We start from the raw sequence: 13,457 nt of genomic DNA on the forward strand, positions 1-13,457 counted from the left end.
GAATATTTAATTACTGATGGATGGACACATTTTTATAAGTATTAATTTTTTATATATATGTCTTATTAAACATTTCTCTATAAACATGTAGAGCTGGTTTTGAAGTTGGACTCTGGCTCAGTCCCTCTCCAATTCGAAGCCTGTTAGTAAGAGAAAAACCCAGAGTTTCTGGAGTTTCTGTCTCATGTCAAGAGCCATGATATGGGACAGAAAGAAATATGAGTTTAGAAAACATCTTTGCTTTTCTTCATATCTATCATACTTTTCATTGAATATATCTATCATGCCTTTCATTGAATATAGATATGTATGTCTATATATGTCTATATGATTAATGTTTAAGTTTTTCACAATGAACAATGAGTTTTTCCTGAAGTGACATTTGAAGTTTCCAGGAAGAAGATGGTTGATATGACGTCATGATACTGATAGCGCCACTACAAGACCTGTTTTGGGTACCAGCTGCACAAGACGATCCCAACTTGGTTAGCTGAAATGGTGCACATCTTGTACAACATTCTGGCCAGACCTCCACAAAATACTCAGAGACTATTTGCAATTTCAAAAGACATTAATCCTGAAATTTAACCATCATTTTACTTTCACAGGATCCCCTAGAAAGAACATTGCTCCCATGACAGCTGGAAGTAATTCTAGAGGACGACGTCCCCTCTCCCAGTAAAGTTTGCCCCTTTGTTTAGAGACATCATTTAGGGGTTGGGAGGTTGGGGGAGGAATTTTATAAGCTCAGGGATCATTTTGAAAAAAAAAGAGGGAATGATGGGATAATAGATTTATAACTGTGAGTTTTTAGACAAATATATTGATATCGATTCTTGTATATTGATACAAAGTTAAATTATATTGACTATTGTATGCATGCATGTTTCTATCTCTGTTTAAAACATTTTTTATGTATTGACATATATTGTATTGATATATATATAGTATATATTTACCATATTGCAGTGTACATTTCTACCTCTGATTAAGATACTTATATAATGTTTGTGTATTTATATATATTTACTATATTGCAATGTATATTTGTACAGTGTTTATATTTGGAGGTCATTATCCTCATTTGTTACACAGTTGTTTATTGTTTTAGTCTTTAAGTTAGATAGATATTGAGAATTATATAGATAAATAGTCATCTAAGTTTGTCATTTATAATTAGACTAATCAGGTTCTCTAGATATATAGAGATTATATTCAGTATAGATAGATAATCTTCAATCTCTTCAAAGAGCTGTAGAAAATGGCCTTTAATCTAACTCAGAGTTTCGTGATAGTGAGACACAATTGCTCCTGGCAACACCGCTCTATTCCCGAGAGAATGTTGAGCACCAAAGACACTCCACCTGGAGTCTTTCTTTTTGGCAGAACTGGCCTTTGAGCAAAGAAATGCCCATACCTCAACCACTGACAGAGTTACAGAGCATGCATCAATGGATAAAACAGGACTGTCATATCCTGCCAAGACAGGGTAAGATAGTTTTGAAAAGTTCTTTGCCTTTAATAATGGTATGTCAGTTATGTTAGGCCTTAGCCAAAGTTGGTTGACTCAACCTTGCAAACGAGACTTTGGGTGATTGCCCAGGTAGTCAATTGTCTCTGTCAATTGTTGCATATTTTGGATATATCTTGTTTGTTAAGTAATATTTATTCCCTTCTCAGATCTTTGATGGAGTTGAAGATTATATAATTGTAGTTACTCTCTACACTATTTAGACTCCTTGAGATAGAATGTTTAGCAAAACTTTTGTTCTCAATATTGTTTGTTATATTAATTATTTGTTATTATTGTATATAGTTGTATTTGGTTTAGTTCTGTCTTATTTAGACAAAAGGGGGAGATGTAGGGATAAGTCCCGCCCCTTGGGGGGCGTGTTTGCCTCGGGTTAATGTTTACCTATAAATCTGGCGAGCAAGCTCGCAGCGCTTGCTTCTGCTTTCCTGGTCTCCGCGGGAACAGTGGTTCTGTAAGTCTACTTCTCCATTAAAGCTATATATATATATATATATATATATATATATATATATATATATGTTTACAATCTGTCTGCATTCTTTTATGCCATTACACACAGAGAATCTTGATACTGTATGCTATTATGCTCTGTTTCAATTGTTTGAATGCTGAGAAAAGAGCAACAGCTGCTAAAAGATATTCGTTTATAAATGCTGCTGAGCTAATCCAACAAAGATATTTTGAAAATGCCTTGACTTTGAAATTTGGATCTAAGGACATGATGCTTTGGAAAGGAGTTTCTTATTTTGTTTTCACAGAAGGTGAGAGTCTGTGTATTTCTTCTATTCCAATATGGTATGATGGACCACGCCCTCCTGAAAGGTTGCTGTGAACACCTTCAGAAAATTGCTTCGTTCAACTGCCAACTGAGATGAAACTAGCACACAGGTTATACCATGAAAGATCTAATTAATGACGTCCCCATTCAGCAGGAAGCAGTTTGGAGAGAAAGAACTGCGCCAATGTTCCCAAATATAGTTTATAAATGTTCTTTTACATTTAAAGGGGGGTATGATATAAATATGAATAATTTGCATTAGTATAGATTTTGCTTTATTGATAGAGATTTAAGGTCAATTTTGTTATATGTATATGTATTTCTGATCTTTATTAAGGTTTTGTGATTGTGTAGTTCATTTAAAAATGTAATGTATATAGTTTGTTAATAGATAATCATAATAGTCAAGTTTGTAGTCATGTTAGTTAAGATTTCCTGATGTACATAGATATATTTTAGATAGGCATTCTTCATATCTTTCAAAGATTATAGAATATGGCATTTTAAATGTTTTAATAACTTAGGGCTTTTCATGACAATGAGACACTCTGCTCCTGGCAGCACCAATACTTCAAGACGAAGATGGGCATTGAAGAGGATCCTTATGGAGTTTGATAGCCATTTGGGCAAGAAACTGCTCTTGCCTGGACTATTGCATAAACTGGAAACAGAGAACCTGCAGAGAGAGGACTACTGAACTTGCCTAAGGTGAGATGATCTTTCGGGGTTCCTGATTCATGGAAGAGTCTGCGAGACATTCTGAAGGACACCACAGATAGTGACTGAACTGCCTTTGAATTTTCCTGCTTCATGGAAATGTCTGCTGGATACCATGGGCCTGTAGGCCGATGATGGATGCCCCAATGGTACAGAGAAACTTTGGGTGACTGTCCAGGCAGCAAGATGTCTCTGTCATTTCTAGAGTTTGGAAGTTGCTTATATCTTGTTTGCTTAGGTAATATTTGTATCTTTCTGGGGTCTTTGATGGAGTTAAAGAATAGTTATAGTTTTCTATTGTTATGATAAAAGATAAAATAGATATAAGTATTGTAACTGCAATTCTTGCTTGATAACTGTTTTGTTATATGTAATTTTGCTATGTTAAAGTTAAAGCCTTCCTTTTTTTGTTTAAATAGAAAAGGGGGATGTGATGTGGGAGTGTCATATATCAATCTGTTGGTTTCATTGGTTAAGCAATAAAGAAACTGCTTGGCCCTGATAGGTTAAAACATAGGTGGGAGGAGCAAACAGAACAGAATGCTGGGAGGAAGAGGAAGTGAGCTCAGAGAGACCCCATGCTCCCCTGTCCCGGGCAGATGCGATAGCTCTGCTCTCTGAGGCAGATGCATGAAGCTCAGACCCAGGATGGACATAGGCTAGAATCTTTCCCGGTAAGACTGATGCTACACAGATTATTAGAGATGGGTAGATCAGGATATGAGAATTAGCCTGTAAGGGCTAGTGTTAATGGGCCAAGCAGTGTTTAAAAGAATACAGTTTGTGTGTTGTTATTTCGGGGCATAAGCTAGCCAGGCGGCCAGGGTGCTGGGGACCCAGCCCCACCGCTCCTATTACAACACCTCCAGAAACTCCTCTCCATATGCTAAGTGGGAAATGTCTGCTCATCCTAGGATTCAGAAATGGAAAATGGTGACTCTGAACTCAAACACTTCCAGAGCAGGAACATGGAACATGCCTGAGATGATCAAACCTCACAGGATACTCCAGTCAGGACTTGATCATAACTCTAAATTTTCTTTAGGTCACCATAAGATTATCAGTGTCCCCAACCAGCTGAAAGTAGCCTGAAATACTATGCCCACATTCCCAAAAAGTGGACTATGGATATTTTCCTTGTTTTTTTTTTTAAAGAGGGGGAAGTGGTATGGGATAATTGTCTATATTCTGTTACCCATGTTTTAAATAAATGCTGATTGACCAGGAGGAAGTATAGGTGGGAAAACCAAACAGGAAGTAGAAGTGGAGCAAAGAGAACAGGAGTATTCTAGGAAGCAGGAAGCTCCCTCAGCCACTCCTGCCCAGACCACCGAAGAAGCAGGATGTGACCTGCCCCACTAAAAAAGGTACCAAGCCATGTGCCTAACATAGATAAGAATAATGTGTTAATATAAGCTACAAGAGCTAGTGAAAAGCCTGAGCTAATGGGCCAATCAGTTTATAATTAATGCAGACTCTCTGTGTGATTTTCTCTGGGACTAAATGGCTGGGGGACTGGGCAGGACAGAAACTCCCCACAAGGAAGGTGGCCCTCATGTTACATGCCACCAATACATAGACCAACAACTTTCTTATTGGACTTAAGATATACTCAACAAGAGGAGAATCATACCCAGTCTGGAAACCTACCCAACTAACCAGACATAGGTGAAGTCATGGATCTTGAAGGAGAACTTAAAACCTTGGCTTTGCGAAGCCCCCCCTAACTACATTATAAATATTTGTCCTAATATGCACAGATAAGTGTAGTCCTCACCCTTCAGTAATAGAGCTTCTCTTAGCAACAGACTGAGACCATTACAGAAAACCATAACCAATCAAAATGCAGAGTTCTATAGCCAGGTCATACATCTATAAAACAACCCTACACCTAAAACTCATGGATCACTGAGGAAGAGAGGGTTGAAAAATTCTAAAAGCCAGTGGATGAGGGAGTTTCTATGAGTTTGTGTCTTCTATTATTGTCAGAAGCTTTCCCCACAAAGCTTCACGAACATGACTGCCTAAGTAATAGTTGAATGAGGACAATGATAGACATGACAACGTTGACAGGGAAAGCCCAGGATAACTCAGCTCTAACAAAGAACTATAGGCAGCTAAGGAATGCTGAAAATGGGAATAATAGTGTTCCCCAGAGAAGGGTACATCAATGAGTTATGCTACTCCAAATGCTCATCCCTGTAAACATATACACGCAAGTAACATTGTGGTCAGTTCCCAATTAAATTCAGTTTTCTCCTTCCTCACCACCATGGTCACTGTGTTTCTCTAGTTTACAATAATACCTAATATCATGCGGAGAACTCTGAAAGAAAAAGTCAGTCATCAAATGGCAACTATTCAAAAAACTGAACCCCAAATTGAAAAAAAAAGTCCAAAGGTAAACAGGACATCAAAGACTGAGTTGTACAGATCTGAAAGAGATTTGTCCGGGGTTAGATTTTATCTAAAACAAAGTTCAACCTCACTTTCCTGTATCACTAATTGAGTAAAAAAACAACTAAAGTTGCTGACGTAGAAAAATAGGGATATTATCCCTGGAGTAAAATGACTCTAACACCTTCTGAAAATTTCCATCATGAGCTCACTGTGAGTAGCATACACTCCAAAAATTAGATTCAGTCCCATGTGACTGATATTATGCTGTCAAACTTGGGGGATCACAATGTGTGCCCCTAGTCAAGTCTTCCTTTTTGTCCTCAATCACCCAGTTACAAGAAATAAATTCACAGTGGCGAGCACTAAGAGGAGCTGTCTGAATGTCTCAGGTCAGGAGTCAAGTTCAAGTTTATCTCAGGTGTCTGCAGCCTCCTACTTGCCGTTCCTTTCCTCACTTCTGTGTCTGACCTGAATCCTTGAGATTGTCAGGTGGAATCTTCTGAGCTGTATTTGTTCTCAACCACTACAGGAGGAAGCCCCTCTGATGATGGCTGAGAAAAGGACAGGTATATGAATTTAGCAGAATGTCATTAAAGTTGTTTATTGTAAGTTCCTTTAGCACCTGTGAGATCATAACCCCTCTGGGAGTCAAAAGACCCTTCCACAGCACTTGCATGTTAGATATTTACATTATGATTCATAGCAGTAGAAAAATTACAGCTATGAAGTAACAATGAAAATAATTTCATGGTAGAGGGTCACCACAACATTAGGAACTGTGGTATAGGGTTGCAGCATTAGGAAGGTTTAGCAGAGCGGTGTATTTGGTTTTCCCCAGATCCCTGGCCTATCAAATCTCAAGGTTTTTGGCCACCCAAGCAGCAGTGGGTATGGTTCCATCTAATGGAGTGGGCCTTAAATCTAATCAGATATTGCTTGGTTACTCCCACAAGCAGTAGCATACTCTTTTTTTTAAATTGTTTTAGTTGATTTTGTTGAACAATAGAGTTTTCTTTGCTACCCTCCAATTCTGTCCCCTCTCCTTCAACCCTCTCGCAAGGTCCTCATGTTCCCTGTTTATTCAGGAGATGTTGTCTTTTTCTACTTCCCATGTAGATTAAATCCATGTATGTCTTCCTTTGGGTCCTCTTTGTTGTCTAGGTTCTCTAGGGTTGTGAACTGTAGGCTGCAGTAGTGTATTGCTACTCCACTATTGCAGCAGCACATCTTGCAGGCAGTCTCCTCTTGTAGACTATAGGGTTTGTAGTTGGGTTAGCATTTACCTTTCCCATTTGCTAGCATGCAAAGTGCCTTCTAGTAACATGCATACTAGTCCATAGGGGTGAAGGCTCTAGGTACGCACTAGCTTGATTTCTCCATGGTTAACAAGTCATGTGGATGTTGTCTTCATTAATAGGGGCCTTATCATCAGTTCATAGAGACCCACCAAACTTGGCAATAGGCTGGGATGTTTAGAGGTTCCCATTTGCTTAGTTAGAATTTCTATTGCTGTGATGAGACCCATGACTGTGGCAACACTTAATAAGAAAAACACTTAATTGAGGGTGACTTATACTTTCAGAGGTTTAGTCCATTATTACCATGGTGGGAAGCATGACAGTGCACAGGCAGACATAGTGCTGGGGGAGCTGAGAGTTCTACATTTGTATGGACAGGCAACAGGAAGAGAGCACTGGGCCTGGCTGGAGCATTTGAAACCTCCAAAGGCCACACCTACTACAAGGCCACACCACATAATAGTGCAACTCTATGAGTCTATGAGAGCCATTTTCATTCAAACCAGCACACCATACAACCCCTTTGTCAAATAACTCAATTAGGTGTAATCCATTCCCAATATAGGAAAATGTATTTGATGATGAGAGGTGTACAGTTGGTGTTCTGTCTCCCATTATTTGTATTTGGCAATTTCATCTAGCTTGCCTATATATATGTATATATATGCACATATATGTGTATATATATGTATACACACACACACACATATATATACATATATATATATATATATATATATATATATATATATATAGAGAGAGAGAGAGAGAGAGAGAGAGTATAGAAAGTTTCTGCAGCATTAGGTTTCCATGTGACCCCTCAAATGACCCTTAGTTTTAGCTGTCATTCCCAGAATTCCTTCCCTAACCAACACTTCCTTCCTCGTCTTTCTTTGGTCCTCACATTCCATTTAGCTTATTCAATTTATCCTATTTCATGTTCCTAGGGAGAACCATCCCTGCTTCCTAGTCTTGAACACTTTTGAATATTTTATTGGCCATTTGTGTTCCTTCCTTTCCTTTCTCCTCATTCTCCTCCTTCTTTTTGCATACTATCTATTCATTTCAGTTACCCTCTTGTTGATTGGCAGTTTTATTACCTTGGTATTTAATTTCTCTCATTTGTTGGTGTTAGCTCTGATTCTTCAGACATGTGTACTCCATTTGGAGCACTCACAATATCAGGAAATTAATAAAGGCCATGGGAGAGGGAACTTCAAGGGAAGAAAATTAGAATGCAGTGGTATCAAGGGTTAAAAGAGAACAACGGTGCAGAAAGGGTTAAATGGGGAGGAGAATGGAAGAGTAGGGTAGAGGAGGGAATGTGGAAAGGGATAAATAAATAAATAAGTAAATCATGCTCTAATTGTATTAGTTTTTCACTGCATTTATTGTGTGTCTGTCTATTTTGCTCTGTGTGTGTGTGTGTGTGTGTGTGTGTGTCAATGGTCAGCATGTGAAGGTCAGAGAAGAACTTGTATAAGCCCATTTTCTCATTCTATGATGTGGGTCCCAGGAAATGAACTCAGGTCATCAGGCTTAGTGGCAAATAACTTTATCCAGTGGTCCCCTGATCATATGGTTTTAAACTTGAGGAGAGATAACATGACACAGAGTGTGAGTGCATTGACCACTAAGTCTGACCACTGAGTTCAGCCTTCATAACCAACATGGTGGAAAGAGAGTACTGACCCTCAGGTTTACCTTGGACCTGCACATATATGTCATGGCATGTACATGGAAACACACACAAACAAATATATGTAAGTATCTTTAATTGAAAGTAATCTAGACAACTATTCAAAATTAACAAATTAAACTTTTAAAGGTACACAAGAATGACAGAGTATCCAACATAATACAGTAAGATACATTTAGAATACAAAGGACATGTAAGGTATATGATGGGAAGACCAAGATGTCGGTTTCATGACAAGGTCAGAAGTAGAATGCTGTTCTCACGCTCCAGAGCCAGGATTCAGTAGACAGCACTAAAATCAAGATTATAATGATGCTTAGTATTTTTAAATTTATAAATATTCTTATGTAAACACATATAAATACACATAATTTATTAATGCTTTTTAAACTTTGGATTATTTGCCTGAAAAAGTAAACAAGTTGTGTCTATTCAGGATGGGTTGGAATTACTAGCCATGTTTCCTTGGACAGCACTGTCTGTGTTTTCTAAGGTTAGTATGCAATATGCTAGAAAAAATAGAAAAATAAAATGCAAACAACACCAACTTCAAATTTATGTAATGTACCAGGAATAAAGCTAAACTGGGCCATCTTTCCATGCATACACAAAATAGACTGGGATGCTGAGGTGTTGACGTGACCACAGGCCATGTGATGGCAAATCTTAACTGTGAACCTGGCTGTATGGAGGATATCGAAGAGATTCCTAAAACACTGCTCTGGGTGTGTCGGTCACATTTCTAGACATGGTTAGGATATGAAGTCTCTGATACAATTAATCTATTGAAGGCATAAATACACTCAAATTTTGGGTATGTTATAATAGAGTTACAGGCTGAATGGGAGAAAGCAAGGACCATGGGCTTGGAGTGTGTATTGTGTCCTGGGCCCTTCCTACTGTGATCAGCTTTGTGGCCTACATGCTATGATGTGAATAGCTCTGGTCCACTACATCCTCCCCAACATGATGAAAGACTCCAAAATCATAAGCTAAACTTGATCATCTCTCCATTATATTGTTTTGCTCAGGTCACAGCAGTGAGAAAACACATCACATATGTCTTCCATTCAGTGAATAAGAATGAAGTGAGATACTGGAAATAATATCTGCTAGAGTCTTGGCAGAAGAGGCATCGCTAACCTGAAGGTTCACAAAGGGATGTGAGCTCGTGACATTCACTAATATTAAACCACTGTTAATAAAAATAAAGGTGACATGAATAGGGGAAAGTTTGGCAAATATCAGTTAGTGATGGGAGGATGGATGAAGAAAAGGAAGGAAACAAGAATCTGAAAGGCAGAAGTAGTTGGGAGATGGGGAGCAAAGAGCATTGCTCTATTCCCAACTGAACTATTGACCCATTAACAGCTGATGCTGATCCAGGCAGGTGTCAGGGCTTGGGCAGTATAGGGAATAGATGGTTCAGGATAATGAGCCTTGGGAGTTCAGAGAAGGAATAAGGACTCACCTGCAGCAGAACTGGGCAAGAAAATGCCCAGCCTCTAAAACTCATTACACAAAGATTGGTTATGGCAACAGGAAAAATCCAGTGTTATGTTATAATGTGTGAAAGTCTTATTTAAGCAATTAGAGGAGCAATCCTGCTGCCCAAACAGGATATCATAACCTGTAAAAGAAAAATAACAATGGTTAGGCCTAAATATTTGTAAAATCAGAGTCTCAGAAAATATGGAGAATCAGGCTTCCTGGATTAAGTATGCCAGCCACAGAGGTGATTATACTTATTATCTATCAATCTGTAATCTGGATTGCTGACATGCCTCCCATTCCCAAATTAATGACTGGAATTTATCAGTTCAAATCCCCACATCCCTGAATATGTTTTCTAGAAAGCTATAAAAACCATGCAGAGTCCACCAACCGCCCCCCCCAAAAAAAAACATTCTTCATCTGGCATAAAATGGTAGGCAACCAGTGCCCAAAGGAAAGGCTCCTTTTCCTAAATTTACCCAGAAACACAGCCTTCCACAATCTCTGCTTACAGTGCCCAGGAGTGTAAAGAGGGCTGATTCATGCCTGAGCAGCAAACGTGGTCACCGTAGATCTCCCAATCTTGACATACCTTTAGACACTACCAGTATGCCACATTCCTGGCCATCTTTAGCCTCACACGTGCTTTCTCCTTTCTCACACTCTCCATCAGCATTTAGTAAGTCACACCGCAAGCATGTCAGAGCTGAAAAGGCAAAATCAAATATAAGAGGTTCATTCAGAACACCCTGCCAAGCACTGGACAAGAGCTGAGCCTGTGGATATCATCAATGAAGAAAAAACAATGACAATGAAAGAGATGGATGTACACAGAGCTGACCTCTAAAGGGTAGCCCATGACCTTGGACCCTGGGAAGGATTTGAGATGAGCCAAGTTTCTCCAGTTCACACACTGTGAAAGGACTGGGCTTTGAGGAAGAAGTTCAAAGCTCTGATGTAGGGAGCTTGAGTCTACCACCCATGACCAGATAAGTCTTCCCATCATTTTGTTATCTTTATCCTGTCAAGGTCCTTACTTCCATCATTTTCAATATAAATTTATATACAGAGGTAAGCTGGAGGAACTGAGAATGTTTGCTTGTTAAGAACAAGGAGGTGAAGCTAGCTGGTGGTGGTGCATGCCTTTAATACCAGCACTGGGGAGGCAGAGACAGGCAGATCTCTGTGAGTATGAGGACAGCCTATTCTACAAGGGCTAGTTCCAGGACAAACTCAAAAGCTTCAAAGAAACCCTGTATCAAAAAAAAAAAGAACAAGGAGGTAAACTGAAAGACCAGGAGAAAGGACAGCAGAAGCAGCGGCACAACAAAGAGAGGGGGAATAGGAGAAGCCCATACTGTGTACAACAGAGGGAGGGAAGGATGGAGAGGAGAGGAAATGCAGGTGATGGCTGTGTGGGGTCCATGCATAAAAATAGTCAGGTCTTACATCTTATTCCTGACCTCCCCAACCCAATATCTTCCATGGATGTCTGTCCTCCAGCAATGACCCCTTCCATATGCCAGGATCTCACCTTGCAGGAAGCCCAACACTAGGGAGAAGCCCAGCAGGAGCAGCAGGAAGTGCTTTCCCATGGCAGTGGGATCCCAGGTTAAGAGAGCAGCAGAGAGCAGGACAGGGCACTCAAGGCTCAGCCTCAACAGTGCATGCTTATATATGAGCTCAGGCTAGAAGAGAAGCCAATGGGATCCCAAAACAGTGGCCTGAGCAGATAGCCTGGGGAAAGCACAGATCCTACGTGCTTCACTATACCTGCTCACTTCCACACCCGTGGGCTATGATTCAACTACTTCTGGATTCTTGTCTGCATATTTATTTCACTAACTTTCAAATGGGATTAATAGTTGTGGTATCAAAGGAATTTTGAACTGGGTGGTTGAGGAGTCCAGAGGGAGCTACACACACTAGGCTATGATTCCCCACATAGAAGGAAACTGTTAACTTCATAAGAGATTTCTCAAATACTGTTCTGGGTGTGTTGGTCACAATTCTAGACATGGTTAGGATATGAAGTCTCTGACCTAATTAAACTATTTAAACCATGTATACATTCAAATATTGGACAAATTACTAACGTTACAGGTTGAATTGGGGAAAGCAAGGACCATGGGCTTGGAGGGTGTATCCTTTCCTGGTCCCTTCCTACGATGCTCAGCTATGTGGCCTACACGCCATGAAGCGAATAGCTCTGGTTCTGTGCATCCTTTCTAATGTAATGAAAAACTCTAAAATCATGAACTAAACTTCATTCAGATTTTAAATTCCCTGAATTTGTGAATGGGATATATATCTAGGTATACATTTAATTGCTCAATAAATCGCTGCAACTCAAATTGCCGATTGGGGTGCATCTTTCATGCAGACTGCAGTAATCTTCCTGGGTGTCAGATAGGAAGACAAGAAAAACTATAGGGTCATGGAAGGAAAGCAGGATAGGAAAACAGGCCTTTCATTCTGGTCTTGTTTCCCTGTCCTGCTGATGGATTCAGGAAACTTAAAGCACCACTGATGAAATCAAAAGTACACAGAGACCATGTGTGATTCCCAAAAACCTCCCAACCAGGTTCATGGACAAAATAAAACTGTGCCTACTTAGCACCATAAGAATGGGTAACTTTGTTGGAAGGCCTTGCTGATCAGAGGTCACAGTCTATCATAATCTGGCAGATTTTTTACAATCTCAAAGCCATTGGGACTCCCTCCACACTCCCAGTGAGACTTCCTGCTCTTTACCTGCCCTTATCTGGAGAACATCTGTGGGCCCCTGGAGGACTGACTTTATCTTAAAGCTGTCTTTAAGCCCAGATTCCTGACTTATCTCTAGGGTGACCTGAGGCACCATTTCCCGTTAGAAGCCACCCCAGCTGCACACATGGTTATTAAGACTTATGCTAGGAGCTTTGATATAGGGCCCCACTGACACATAGGAAGCCTGAGATAGGAGCATACCACTTAATGAAAATTAGGGTTTGTCCCCAGGCTCCCCAATCCTGTGTGCTTCCTATACTCTGGAATAAAGCTGGAGCTGATTCACTGAAGTGATCTCCTGGAGGGCTGTTTCAGTGAGACCCACAGACACCAGAACCCTGTTCCCCAATTCTGTTCCCTCCACCCTTTTGAACCAATGCACCAATGATCTGGAAAAAGAAGAGGAACCAAATCACTTTGAGTTATCTGTTTTTTCCTCATTCCCAAGTTGGAGCTGCCACAGTTGTTCATACACCCATTGTAAAGACAGTGAAGACGGTGTGTCAACTCCATGACACAACAGTCCTTCAAACCTAGACATCCTTTCTGCAGACACTTGGTGAACACGTGTCCTCCTGAATGACACTTGGTATTTCAAGGCCACTACTTCAGGAGAAGTAGTGGAAAATCTCCCCATAGTTAGTCAATATCAAACTATTCAAGGACCAAAATCAAAATTTGATGTAGACCTTTTAATAGCTATTCTTGATTGTCGACTTGACCACATCTGGAATTAACTAAATACCAAGTTGAGTTGGATACACTTAT

At 39.9% G+C, this 13,457-nt stretch overlaps 1 protein-coding gene across 1 annotated transcript; it reads right to left on the minus strand.

Annotated features, from left to right (window-relative positions):
• Positions 1 to 9,931: 9,931 nt before the first annotated feature.
• Positions 9,932 to 11,515, minus strand: LOC142847215 (prostate and testis expressed protein 14-like). The gene is made up of 3 exons (XM_075967943.1): positions 11,455 to 11,515; positions 10,513 to 10,626; positions 9,932 to 10,056 (listed from the first exon to the last, which is right to left on the minus strand). The coding sequence occupies exons 1-3, from the start codon at positions 11,513 to 11,515 to the stop codon at positions 9,932 to 9,934; spliced, it is 300 nt and encodes a 99-aa protein (XP_075824058.1).
• Between the last annotated feature and the right edge of the window lie 1,942 nt (positions 11,516 to 13,457).

The sequence above is a fragment of the Microtus pennsylvanicus genome, chromosome 3 (assembly GCF_037038515.1).
Source record: "Microtus pennsylvanicus isolate mMicPen1 chromosome 3, mMicPen1.hap1, whole genome shotgun sequence".
NCBI lineage: Eukaryota > Metazoa > Chordata > Mammalia > Rodentia > Cricetidae > Microtus > Microtus pennsylvanicus.